Genomic DNA, 13,958 nt, shown 5'->3' with positions numbered 1-13,958 from the left:
CTTTTGGACAAAATCCAAGGAACCCTCCTTAATGATGGTTTCTTCACGAGGTAAGGCTTTTTAATACAACCTTCATATCAACGTGACTTATCACTAATCTTCTCCTTTAACAACAAACCGTCTCAAACCTTCTAATCCATCTTTTTCTAAAGTTTTAGCTATATATACGTAGGAACTAAATGAATGTTATCTAGATTAAGAAAGTCATGGAGTTGTTGTATAGAATTCCAATGGTGCCATTCATGGTATATATATTAGTGCTGGTTTGTTCTTCTCATGCTAACGTTAATGAGAGATGTGATGATATGGTTATAAATGTGTTGAGAAATAATATTACTAGAAGTCTTTATAGCATCGAAAGAGGTGTGAAGATGTTGATGAATGAGGAGGAAGACGTTGAAGATGGTATGGAGAAGTTTGAAGAAATTCCTTATATTTTAAATCAATTTTTGTTGTCTAAGTATGAGGAAGTTGAAAGTAGATTGAAGAAGTTAGTTCGACCGCTCTTGATGTATTCCGGGAGTAATCTTACCAGCTCTGTAAGTTTTTCTTCCTTTTCTTTCAGTTTAGTTTAATGAACTCGTTATTATAATTGGAAATATCTTTTTTCGTGTGGTTAAGTTGTTTAAAATCTTCGTGACTTATTTGGGAAATTTTAAAGTATGACAATTATAAAAGGCAACTTCCCTAATGTTAAAAGACAAAATATCGTTCTATATGAATGAGAAATTGTAGTCCCTCACAAACACTATTTTTTTATGGCAAAAGCAGTGTTTTGTGGATTTGTAAGTAATTCCATGGGTTGACAACTTGATACCACATGAAAAAAAACATGTATATATTGCACCAATCGATCTCTTCTCCTTGGTGCAGAACTGTAGATGATACTATTTTCTAATTTGGTTACGCTTTTAATTTTTTGTAGGAGTTCTATGAACATAGTTTTGCATCCAAAATGCAGATAATTGCTAGCGTCCTACCCTTAAAAGAGTAGGACCATCCTACCCAAATAAAAAACAAAAAAAAGTGATTAGTTACTTGTAAAATAATGCTTACCATGGGGGTGGATTCTCTAGTTTGATCGAATTATTGTTGTAAAGTTAATGATAGTGGGTAGTTCTTCATTTATTTAAAGGGATACAATAAAGTTTGGGACTTTGACTTGATCGGATTTCGGTTGCCAGAGAATGTGTAGGCGGTTGAGGGTGATTGTTAGGTTAAGGGGTTGTTTGAAGGGTGAACTAGTGTTACCCCCACTAGATAAGCCAATTAGAATTTTCCCCATTAGATTGGAAATTAGAGTCTCTTCTCTAAATACACACACAAAAAAATCAAATTGGAGAGACCGAATTTTTTTTGTGTATATTTGGAGAGAGACCCTAATTTTCCATTTAGTAAGAGAAAAATCTTAATTGGCTCATCTAGTGGGGGGTAATACTGATTAACCCATGTTTGAATTGAAGAAAGTAAACTAATTGTTATGTATATAATAAATAAATAGGAATTTGAGATTTCCAGTCTCAAAGTTGGTAAGAATTGCACCAGAGTGAGTAAGATATTTTTGGTGGGTGGTAATGTTTTTGTGTTGAGGGCTTGTAGAAGATGAAATTAACTGACTGATCTTTTCTTTTGACAGTTTGAAGTGCAACTTATTTAAGAGGTCAACGGGTCATTTGGTTTGTTTGTATTTAGGTTAGGATGGTCCTACCCCTGAAGAGGGAAGGACGCTAGCAATCCTCCAAAATGCAAGAATGAGTAGTACGTAAATTTTACTAAGGCTAAGTCCAATGGTTTGGTGCGCCATCCCGCCAAACCACAATAGCATAGTGTGTACAGTTAGCGGCTTAGCGTTTCCCAACCCAATGGTTATTTTCACAACCACCAATGCCTATGGCAGATAGATTTTTTTTTTTTTTTTTTTTGGACTCTCCAACCGCCATTCCCACAGGCGAGAAAAAAAAAATAAAAAAAAGTTTTTTTTTTTGGGACTCTCCAACCGCCATTCCCACATGCGTGTGGGAAAAAAAATAAAAAATTTTTTTTTTTAGGACTCTTAACCGCTAGTGCCTATGGGGGTAGGATTTTTTTTTATTTTTTTGGGGACTCTCCAACTGCCATTCCCACAGGCATGTGGGGAAAAAAAATCAAAAAAGATTTTTTTTTTTTTTGGACTCTCCAGCCGCCATTCTCAAAGGCGTGTGGTTTAGATTTCTTTTACCCGCCACTTTGAGTGGCATGTAGACTTGATGCTATCTCATTAAAACTGGCGCTATATATAAGTAAACTTATACCGATAGCGTTGGCGGGTTAGCGTTTTGACGCACCATTGGATCAAAATGTCCGTGATATTTGGTGTTTTGCCGCACCATTGGACTTAGCCTAACACATCCGGAAAAGAGTTTGTGACGGCAACTCTTTTTTGCGTCGAATTGCATATTTGCATGTGTCTGTGGTCTTCTGGGACCAAAAATGAATCAAATTGGATAGCAAAGAATATATGCTTCAATAGTTCAATCTATATGATGGGCTCCCTAGGCTTTTTGAGATAAAACCCCACACTATAATGAGGCATAGCTATTGTTGGGCCAGAGGTGGCTAAGCCAGAGACAATATTGGACTAGGTTTGGCTACCGTTGAGCTGTGAGCACCACTGTTCTAAAAATCGGTCTAAGCGGCCGCCTAGGTGGTCTCTAGGTGCTAGGCGGTGCTCAACTGACTCGCCTAGGCCCAAGGCGTTTAAAAAATAGGCGGAGCGATTAGGCGGCCTCTAGGCGGTTCAATTTTTTTTTTTTTTTTTTGAATAATTAAATATCGAAAATTAAAGACCTGTGTAGACTTAAGATTTGAATGAGTTTAAAAGACTAAAGTCTAATGTAAATTATATGCCACTATAAGAAACGGTATATTTTTATATGAAATCAATATTCTTCAACTATTACGTATTTTTGTAATAAGTATATTTGTTTGTGTTTATTTTTTGAGTTGTAAATGATTTTCTTAATTTCTTGTAGTATAGATGTATATTAATATATATATTATAAAATATATTAGGAAAAAAAACCGCCTAACGCCTAGCCGGTCTAGACACCGCCTAGAAGGCCTAGGCGGTAGGCACTCTCCCACCGCCCGACTACCCCATAGCGTTTTTTAAAACACTGGTGAGCACACCATGAGTGGCCCTAGGTTTGGCTGTGCCAAGCCTGATGAGAATACACTTTACCGTAGATGCTTTTAAACTTTTATATAGTACACTACAACAAAAAGTACATGTATATCTACTAATTTTATTTTTTTGTCACTGAGGAAACAAAGGCTTAAACAATTTGCACAAGTTGTTAACTGACTTAATTCTTACTACTAACTCCATTACAGGTTTACATCCCAGAATCAATTATAGATTTCTCCAAGCAGGCTTTGCGCAATGCTAAACATGCGCAATCCATGCTTCCCCAACTCATTCAGTGCAATAAGAAGATTACAAGTAATGGAACAGGTAGATTATCGGACTCTTTGCGAAAATATGGGCTTGATAGAATTGCAGATGGTACCAAATGCCAGTACAGAAGTTGCGCTCAAGGCAACAAGCTGCCAATGTGTGCAGTTGGTTTTGCCACAGGGGTCACAGGTGGTGCAGCTGGCTCATATTACACTGTCACGCGCAACGATGATACTAATACGAAAAATCCTGCACCTGGTACTCTTCGCCATGCTGTAAATTATGCCGGGAAAAATAAAGGAGGAGCTTGGATTGTCTTTAACGAAAGCATGGTGATTAAACTAAAGGAGAAACTATGGATCAAGTCAGATACAACAATTGATGGAAGAGGAGCAAATGTGACAATTATACAGAAAGGCCTTGTTCTAGCAAATGTAAAGAATGTGATTTTGCATAACTTAGAGGTTTTTTCCACTGGGAATAGTGATACAGTTCATGTTTTTAACGGTAGCAGGCTAGTCTGGATTGATCATTTGACATCAAAAGATGCGTATTTGGGATTGGTTACAGTCTTACAAGGATCAACAGATGTAACCATTTCGAATTGCTATCTTTCAAATCATAATTTCAATATGTTGTTAGGGGCATCCGATAAAGATACTATTGACCAAAACCTGAGGGTCACAGTCTACAGGAATTGGTTTGAATCTTCTAATCAGAGGATGCCACATTGCAGGTAAGCCATCTTAACTTTTTGCTTTTTATTTTCCTTGAACTGTTATTTTCTTTGTGCCGTAGGTCCTGGCTTACGAGAAGTCAGACTGTATGCAAGTGGCCTTCCGATTTCTTGTTTGAGGTTAATAATGAAGCATCTTAATGAAAATTTTCATTAACATAACAATCTTTTTTTTTTATATCCTTGTATCAGGTGGGGCTACTGCCATGTTGCGAACAACTACTATAGAGATTGGCATTATTATGCGATCGGAGGGAGGGTTCACGCCAAAATTCTTTCAGATAAAAATGTGTTTGAGCCAGGGGCAAGGCTAGAGGTGACTCCATGGCACCCGCATTTCACAGCAGACCTAACACCAACCATAGAGTCATCCGAAGACCTCCTGCTGGAGGGAGCTACGTTTCACGAATTCTTGAGTTACGGCACACTGACTACACCCGAAACCGAATTCCCAAACTACAGGCTTCCACTTCGGCCAACAATCACTCTCGCGAGTCTAGTGACTAAGTGTTCAGGGGTTCTTTTTGGGCAGAAACTAAGAGATTGCAAGGCAACCCCATGACACAGGACGTAAGAATTGGATATGTATTTTTAGTTCGTGTATTTTAATGTTAGAAGGTTGTAATAGAGCATAAGAGATGGAGAAGATAGAATTCCTCAATCTCTACTCTCTAGTAAATTGTAGCGGAAGTCAGAAACTATCCACTTCACGATTCCTGAATAATATGTCGCACTGATAGTGACTATGCAACTATTACTAAGCCCAGATTATTAGGATTGACTGATCTAGTGTGGTTTTCTATATCCGGCTAAACTTACAAAATTGCGAATGAAAGGCCTAATTAAATGCACAATCATTCTCAAACTTACCCTCAGAAAGCCATAACAGTACAGAATATTCATGTGATGGATTACATGCCTACTACAAACTTTTATTAGAGACAAAGAGCACAACTATACATTGAGTGAAGTAACATATCATATATAGGAAGCTAAGACTACCTAAGATGAGAGGAAGGAAAATCCATCAACTCATTTAAGTCCTGCTGCCTTCTTTCATACACAAGATCTTCCCTCACTCTATCAAGTGTTCACTTGATATTTACAGGACACTCGGGTCAAGTCTTACATTGACAGAACATTGAAATCCCTTCTACCAGATGTAAAACACAGGTTCTAAAGACTAGTTGAAAATGGCAGAAGCGCTTTTACTCTGTAGCTGCAAGAACTACTGGTCCTTCCACCTGACAAATAACCACAATATTAAAGAGTTATCAGCAAATGTAGCCAACTTTACTTTAGCAAACAACAAATGCTAAATGCAGTGTTGTACAGTTTGATCATCAATAGGCTTAACATTTGTACCGTAGTCTGTAGGTGAAGTATGTATGTATCTTTTTCAAGTGAAACCAAGTGTCCAAGTCCTATGCAAATGGATCTTTGAACCAAGATCAATGGTGTAATTACTATGTTGGTTAAATCATTGACCTTCTCAGTTCTTACCTTGAAGGTTGCACCCCATATCTCTTCTTCCTTGGCAGGGATAGCAGTGATCTTGTTCTTTGGATTCTCATAGCTTCTCAATCCACCAGCTGCAGTCGAAAAGAAGCAACCTGCAACATAATACCCAAACCATCAATTAGACTAGAAAATCTCAATTCAGATTTTCCACTAAATGTGAACAGTCAAATTTATGTGATCTGAACTTTAATGCACTGCTCATATCATTAGTCACAAATTATCCATTAGAGGACTGAGAATGACATTGATGTTGTAGGACTTGTAGGGCAATTGCAGTATACTTCTTCAGTTCCTTCCTCTAGTTTTAGTTGATATGATCTCATTTTGCAGATAACTAAAATTGATTTTGTATTTATTTTTTGGAATTACATTTCTAGGCCCAATACTGTCTAAACTGTATAAGTACACAAGTAATGTTTCAATAGCAGAAACTGTGTGAGTTCTTCTTTAATTTTTTTCTTTAAATGATCTGATTGTTCTAGCTAGTTGAAAGTGTTGCACACTCCTTTAGCTATGAGCTATCAATTGTTCAGTGAAAAATGCGCATCATAAGGTTGCATTGCTATTTTTCCACCTACTGGTGTAGAAATTTGAATGCATTTGTCCACAAGTGAGGTGAGACTTTGAAATCACAAATTACGTATAGTTTGTAGAACTCAAATTGTAAGTTATGATGAAAATTACCCTGAGGAAATGACGCAAGTGACTTGCCACACGCCCCCTTGAGCAATTCAATGTCATCGGCAAAGGCCACATATCCATCAGCAGTGATCCCCCAAAACAGAGGAACTTTGCCATCTTGATCCTGTTCTCACAATAAGTAGCCAACTTGTCATTGATGTGAGATTTTGGTTACTACGTATAGCCATTTAACTTAAATCTACTAGCCCATTTTATACTTACAGAAGCCACGAATAAAGTCGATGTGGATTTATCAAAGACAACAAACGCAAAGCTTCCGCTGAGGTGGCCAACAACATGGTTTACAGGGTAAGGAGCCCGGTCACGGAGGGCCTTGTAAGCTTCAATAACCAACATCACTTCATTTGCAGACTTAGCAAGGCCATATTGCTGCTTCAAGCTCCCCAAGTTCTCAAGCACTCCTTCAAACAAGCAGAATATCTCGTCCTTCACCGCAAATGATCTGAAATAAATGGATCAAAATGAGTTTGCACTTCATTTTGAAGACTATGGTTTATGAACCCGTAATACTTTTAGTCTTTCAGCAACATATAACAAAATATCACTTTTTTATTTTTTTTTGGGCAAAGATAACAAAATATCACTAAACATACTAATCAGTCACGAAATGTTCCAATTCCTTAACACTCTGTATAAAGAATCAGATGAATTATTGCATAATCAGCAAACTACACCGTAATTCTAGTCTAAATTGTTTTAATAAATCATTCCGGTTTTACTCGAAATTTAAAAATTCACTGGGGCATTTTACACGTTCTGAATGCTATAAACTTGTAACACTCTCCAAACTTAAGAAATTTTTCCAAATCAACTCCTTGATGAAGTAATCTTAAATCAAACTTCTTAGACTAAAAAGTAACAACAATACATCTGGTTTTTTTGGAAGGATTATCTCATCAAAGACCATTAGTTATTCTAGAACTTAATTATTTCCTTTATACTTGTTTTGAAAAAAAAAGGTGCCTCAAGTCCCCAACAAAATACTATAGTTCTAACTTCTAAGCATTCACGTCCACAGTCCACATTATTGTGTCCATCCACCAAAAAGTTAAAAATATTATGGTGTCCAAGGAAACAAGGCATGGAGACATGGAGTTGGACACTTAGGTGTGCCTGAAATGTGAAATGATGAATGTTATACAGCAATCACAGTTGAACATGACAAAATTAGTTGCGATTTCCTTCTTTTTAGGTAATTAGGTGGAGATAGCTTCAGGAAATTGGTCCAGGTGCCACATCTCATTGGGTCCAGAACTGGGCCCATTAAGAAAACGACAAAACCTACCAAGATTAGAGACATACAGCAGCCCTTGGATACTTGGATTGATTCGTTCCTCTGAAAACTGTCAAGATGCAGCAAGCAATAGTTGACCAAAACATTCAAGTGGGTCCACCCTATCCAAACCTAAAGACACGCGTATGGCTCAAATGCGAAACGGGATAAAAGATGTACTTACGCGTGGCAGTTTGCACAACATTTCACTCTTCTGTCAGTTTCTGTCGGCTTGATCTTCACATGAATGATTTCTCAAATCATAGCCGTTAATCATCTCGAAACTGTTGCTCTCAAATTTCAGAACCAAAGGTTTTATAGATCCAAAGTATCATGGTCCAATCCTAAATAAACTTGACTATACTTGGAAATTATTAATTACAATTGCATGAAGTAGAATTTTATCTAGGCTCCCAGATCAAATTATAATTCCGATATATAAATCACAAACAGTCTCAAGTGTATAACAAACTATATTAGCTACTGCGTTGATTGTAGTGGCCTGTTAGTCGAATTCTTCTAACAATTATTTCATAGCAAACATCTACGGGGCGCATGACATGAAATTATGTGCCACTGTTTATGAGGGGTATGATCACATAATTATGACATGAGAAATAACGGCAAGAACTAAACAGGCCGTTACCTGGGTAAGAAGATGGACTGGTTATGGTGAGTGTAAGCCAACTGAACATTGTCACCGACCTGAACAGACACAGCTGAGCTGGTACCATCAACAAACCGGTTAACTAAGGCTGTGGAAGTTATCTTGGGCGAAGGCGTACGACATCCAGCTGCAACTAGTTCATCTGGTGGTGTAACTATAGTGCTGCTAAAAACACCCAACATGTTTCTTCTCTATTTGTCTATCTACAAATATTTGTTTCCTTCTCTAGATATGATCACAGAGATTGTAAAGACATAGAGAAGGTGGAAATGAAGGGGGTGTGTGGATTTATAGAAATGGAGATTAGGGTGTTTTTTGTTATTTTGAAGACTTGTGTGGGCAATTCTTTGTTATAAATATACTAGTTTATCCTGAATAGAAAAGGATGGGGTATCTTGGGCTCTGGGCATGTGACGTGGGACAGGATAGTCAATAGTGGCGATGATTCTCGTGTATAAAAAATGGACCTGACCAACAGCTTTGGCTTAGGAACTATCGAAGGTTATGTGTTTGTGATCCTGGGTTCATCAAAGTTTCATGCACCTGGGCCCAACACAGTTAGTTGTTCTTAGATCCCAAGCCAGAGGTTAGGAATTAGGACTTACTTTCAGCCCGGGTCCCAGATAGAAACCTAGCCAATAAAGCCTATAAGTCTATAACTTCCAACTATGCGCCAATCACTTCCATGTCCCTAAAACCCTTGCTTGGACGCCAACGTTGGCACTAATCTATCTACTTCTTCTGTGCGTGGAACTTTGGGCAAAACACTGTTGAAACTCGTAAATGCACCTGGCCTTTGAGGCTTTGAGGACAGAGGAATGCTTTGTTAATTGATGCATCCTCCATTTGCTTAGTTTTTCTTAGGTACTCAACATCTATTTTTTTTAGCACAGTATTTCCTTTTTCCTTTCTGAGAAGGAAAAAAACAACAACAAAACAAAACGAAACATAAAAAAACATAGGTCTCATAAAAAAAACCATAAAAACCATGGGTGGATGGACTTTGGACATTGGCATTCAACTATTCGTTCAAAGAGTCAGAATAGTCCAAAAAATGTATTCCAAATGGTGCGTAGTATCTTGAATGCAAGAACTAGCGGGTCTAATATTCTAACCTCCAAAACCATGGACTGGAACCAAGTTTTTGTATTCTGATAGTGACTGAATTGAGATTTCAGGACAGATTATGAAACAAGAGTCCGGTTTCTTTATAATCGGGTACAGAGATAAATCTCTGTAACCGATTACACCGTTGGATCGTCTCGAAATACACACATTTGAAATATAGACTTCGATCTCGATATCTATGTGTTGTATATCTCGGCACAAATCTAACAGTGTGTTATTCATTTATGTACCAGGAACCGAACTCATTAAACAAAGCATCAGATTCCACTGTTAGTCTGTTACAGTCGGCGGTATAAATAACCAGGTGACAAAGTTTATCTTGTTGGCACTAATGCCAGGCAATGTGTTATACTTAGATACCCCGTTGGATAGCTTGAGGATTAGATTTTTCTTTATTAATATTTATCGATAGTACGTACATTGCAAATATTATCAATGACATAACGGAAGATTGATGTTGAACTAATTGAAGGTAAAATCGCAATTCGGAATTGGAAGGTAGACTGATACAATAGCTGAATAGCATCAAGTCTACCTGACTACTGCATACAAATTCATTAGGATATATTATATATGTTTCTTTATTTCAATACCAGCAAATCGTGTTGGAAGGTAAAAGCGACCTCATAAAATAAGTTGCTTCAGATATTAGAGCCTCCATTGTTTATAAATTTGATCAATTTCCTTTTTTTTTTAAACTTGATAACTTGAATCTGCAAAATAATAAATATATCAAAACAATAGATGCTCAAAATGAAGAATCTATGATCCCATTCTTGAGGAGATAATCTATTGTAAAGTTAAAAAGACCCAATTAAAAACTAAAGGTAGTGGTATTTCCAAAGAAACATGCAAAAACATTAATGTAATTTTTATAATTTATCCTCAAATCATACGGAGTTATTATTTTCATATCATTATAATTATTTCAAATTCATGCATCCAACCATCCAAGCGTTCATGAGAACAAAATCCTTACCTATCGCTGTTGACATGAATATCATACATGTCCCCAAGATTGGAGTTACCTCTGTTGACCTTTTTCCTTTGCCATTAATACCCAAATTTAGCTTGAAAGTTCAATATTGTTTTGGGGCTGTACAATATGTGTTCTTACTTCTTAAAGCATTTTTAACGGTGGAAGACTCAAAACACTAATTTTTTTGGGTCCTATTACTGCCGGACCCCAATTTGTGTTGGGCAGAGACCGAAGTTGGGCGGGTCTGCCTTTAATATGGTTTTTTAACTCATAAATCATACACCCCCAAACTAAATACCCAAAACCGCAAACCGCAACCCCACAAACACAAACATTCCATTTCGATTTAGCAATTTCTGCTTCAAACCCCCTTCACAACCAAAAACCACAAACACAAACACTCGATTTTGATTTGCGATTTACGCTTCAAACCCTCGGGATTTTGATTTGGCGATTTCTGCTTCAAACCCTCGATTTAGGGCTTTCGACTAAAACCCACAAACACAAACTCTCGATCTCAATTCAATTAACAAAGCACGAATTATCTCTTCTCTTCAAACACTCTTTGTAACCTGCTCATCACTACACGAGAAACTCGGTTGGTGTCTTTGAAACTATACTACTTCATTAAAGGTAGCGTTTCTATCTTTCAATTTTTTTTTTTTTTTTTTTTTAATGTTATGTTTGAGCGGGTTATATAATGTTATGTTTGTTATATAATAGAACAGATTACTATAAGACACCCATTTTTCAATTTTATAGACACCCATTTTTCAATTTTATAATGTTATGTTTGTTATATAATAGAACAGTTACTAGACACCCATTTTGTTATATGTTTTGAGCTACTTGTTGCTTTCCTTAGTACGCTTTTGATAAAATGGTTGAGAAAATTGTGGTTTCTTGGGCAACTATGATTGGTGCAAAAGAACCCCGAAATGATTTTAACAAGCCCTAGATGGTGTCTTTCTTTGTTGTTATCCTTATTGTATGTTTCGATTACCTTATTAATCTACTTTGTTTACAGTTATGGGTAGTTATGCTATTGGAAGAATGGTAATTATTTGACTATTTAGAATTTAATATGGTTTTAAGTAATCCCTTTTTGCCTTGTACTAGAAGGCAAAAGGAGGGTCGATCCAATAAATTAGCACCTCCTACCAGTGCGAAAGATAAATTTAACAACTAGCATGCCACAAAAATCTACCTAAACAATATTAGATCTAGTGAGGTCGACGGAGACTAGGAAGTAAAGACTAAATAGTGAAAAAAGAAGTACCTACCCCGGCTTCAGAACTTCTGCTATCACCTGAAAGAAGTCCAATCCTTTAGTATAGTAAAACCCTTCACTTTCCATGAGCACTTTAGCTTCAATATACCACCATCATTTACCAGGTCCCAGTCACTAACCTATTATGCCAATCAAACTTAGGTTCAACATCATGTGAAACGAGGTTATGCCAATGATGGTTAGTGGTTCCTAAAGGATTGGAACCTTTTGTGAACATATAAAACTTAGAACCATCATTTACCAGGTCCAAAATCCTTTAGGAACCTATCATTGACGAATCAATCTTCGTTTCACGCTTGGTTTTCTTAAGTCGGAGCAACCTTTATTTTCACAGGTTTGTTTCTTCCATCTTCAACCAAACATTTCACACTCTCTAAACTTTTCACTAAAACTCCTTAAACACACATCTCGTAAATTCTCTCCCCCCAATTCGGGTTCCAAACCATTTCGATTGTAGTTGATAATTGTGATGTAGTATTTTTTTTTTTTATGTGTATTGTATTCGCAAAAAGATTTGAACTTTTGATGATTTATTAATGTTCACTTTGTAATGTGTATTGTATAAAATGGACTAGTTTATGGTTTAATTCAAAACTGTTTTCTGTTATAGAATTCTTTTGTGTTGTTAAATTGGAATAAGGAGAGTTAACTAGCTATCTCATTATATGGCATGGGTTATTTGATGGAATATTGTAATGAATGTATTCAAGCATTCATTCATAAGAGGCTTACTATTTTTGGCATTATATACTGGACAATACTATGTGAGTAATTGTAATGTATTACAATACAAACAAATGTACGTACTGACCTGGAAGTGTAGTAGCATATGAGTCCACCTGAATTGGTGGATATTGAGTGAAACCTTATCCAACAAAATAGTTCTTGTAGTTACTTGTGCTACTAGCTAGCACGATAGATTATGTTTATTTAAGACTTCAAAGTCAGTAGGGGATGGGACCAAAATGCATATGTTTCTGTAAGTAGAACTCCTAGCATGGAAGAATAATTGACTAAAGTGGATGGTTCGTGAGAAATGAATAGTTTTATTGAACCACAAGTATTTGTGCTGTTAATGGAATCAAACCTATTGTTTGTGTTCCTTGGTGGTTGATTTACTTTGTTGGTGTTCTGGTTAATAAATTGTTGAAGTGAATTGACATTGAAACTACTTTTTTTTTTAAAGTAAATAGATGAACTTTTGACAAAAACAAAAGTGAAGGCTAGTGAAATTGGGATTCTAGTAGTGAATAGCAGCCTATTTAAAGTAGGGGATGTAGACCTTGCCAAGAATCTCCTAAAAGTAGGTTCCCTTTGAATTTTTCTTTTTGTTTAAGAATTCCTCTTAATCGTGAAGCCATCATCATGCATGCATGCATGAGAGGGATATTGTTGTCACAATTGTGCTTCCATGCTTGGTGCCTTTACAGGCTATATGAAATTATGGAACAAATAAGTATAGTGAATGCCTCCTATTTTTAACTCCTATTTATTTTGTAGCAATGCCTCGAACAAAGAATGTGAATGTGAAGAATGTAGCAAAAAGTGTTTTCACGGGTGCTAAGAAGTTGTTAGGTGGGGGGAGTAGTAGTTCGGGTCGCGAGGAGCCTGAGAAAAAGAGAGAAAGGGCAACAACTACCTTGGCATCAGTCCGTAGAGGGGATCGGAAAGTGGATGATCCCAGTAATGTAGTAAGTGGTGTAGAGTTAGGAAATCAAAAGAGAAGAAAGCAAATAGTTATGAGTGATGTAGATTTAGATGTAGATGTAGATTTAAATTTAGATTTAGATGAAGATGAAGATGTAGATGATGTAAATATGGATCGTGGGAAGAGTGTAGCTGTAGGTGATGATGAAGAAGATGATAGTGAAGAAGATGACGAAGAGGGTGTTGATGACGAGGAGGATGAGGAGGACGCCGGAGGATGAGGAGGAGGAGGATGATGATGACGAGGAAGTCCCTGAAGTCCCTGTACATGTACCTCCAGTGAATATTGTGAGAAAGTCCAACAATGACTTGGAGTTCCAGAGAGGTGTTTATGGAGGTGGCCCTCGTGTGTCACATCTGTTATATGACTATGCGGTGCACGTGGCTCGCGATATTTGGGAGAAGGGCAGGTAATATTATTATATATTGTCTATTAGTATTTAAATTTTGTATTACTGAAACCTTGTGCATACATTAATACTAAGTTTTGTTGTTTTAGGCGAGAGGCGAGGGGTGTT

The 13,958-nt window shown here is 36.8% G+C and overlaps 2 protein-coding genes across 2 annotated transcripts; one reads left to right on the top strand and one right to left on the bottom strand.

Moving 5' to 3' along the window:
• The first annotated feature begins 105 nt into the window (after positions 1 to 105).
• On the top strand, positions 106 to 8,597 carry LOC147499504 (putative pectate lyase 21). Its single transcript, XM_086561267.1, has 3 exons — positions 106 to 539; positions 3,373 to 4,172; positions 4,365 to 8,597. Exons 1-3 carry the CDS (start codon positions 207 to 209, stop codon positions 4,732 to 4,734), a joined length of 1,503 nt encoding a protein of 500 aa, XP_086417393.1. The 5' UTR covers positions 106 to 206; the 3' UTR covers positions 4,735 to 8,597.
• Positions 5,077 to 8,784, bottom strand: AILP1 (aluminum induced protein with YGL and LRDR motifs). The gene is made up of 5 exons (XM_086561268.1): positions 8,315 to 8,784; positions 6,597 to 6,837; positions 6,378 to 6,498; positions 5,676 to 5,785; positions 5,077 to 5,416 (listed from the first exon to the last, which is right to left on the bottom strand). The coding sequence occupies exons 1-5, from the start codon at positions 8,515 to 8,517 to the stop codon at positions 5,381 to 5,383; spliced, it is 711 nt and encodes a 236-aa protein (XP_086417394.1). The 5' UTR covers positions 8,518 to 8,784; the 3' UTR covers positions 5,077 to 5,380.
• Positions 8,785 to 13,958: the final 5,174 nt, after the last annotated feature.

The sequence above is a fragment of the Coptis chinensis genome, chromosome 5 (assembly GCF_015680905.1).
Source record: "Coptis chinensis isolate HL-2020 chromosome 5, ASM1568090v1, whole genome shotgun sequence".
NCBI classification, from domain to species: domain Eukaryota; kingdom Viridiplantae; phylum Streptophyta; class Magnoliopsida; order Ranunculales; family Ranunculaceae; genus Coptis; species Coptis chinensis.
Note: the sequence above shows the minus strand (reverse complement) of the source record. Positions and strands in the feature narration are given on the sequence as shown.

Excerpts from the sequence above, each read along its gene's own strand:
- AILP1 (XM_086561268.1), bottom strand. The coding sequence starts at position 8,517 with ATGTTGGGTGTTTTTAGCAGCACTATAGTTACACCACCAGATGAACTA. Across the intron at positions 6,838-8,314 it reads CAGTCCATCTTCTTACCCAG|ATCATTTGCGGTGAAGGACG; the intron begins GTAACGGCCTGT and ends CATTTATTTCAG. Across the intron at positions 5,786-6,377 it reads ACTTGCGTCATTTCCTCAGG|GTTGCTTCTTTTCGACTGCA; the intron begins GTAATTTTCATC and ends ATTATGTTGCAG.
- LOC147499504 (XM_086561267.1), top strand. The coding sequence starts at position 207 with ATGGAGTTGTTGTATAGAATTCCAATGGTGCCATTCATGGTATATATA. Across the intron at positions 540-3,372 it reads GGAGTAATCTTACCAGCTCT|GTTTACATCCCAGAATCAAT; the intron begins GTAAGTTTTTCT and ends ACTCCATTACAG. Across the intron at positions 4,173-4,364 it reads CAGAGGATGCCACATTGCAG|GTGGGGCTACTGCCATGTTG; the intron begins GTAAGCCATCTT and ends TCCTTGTATCAG.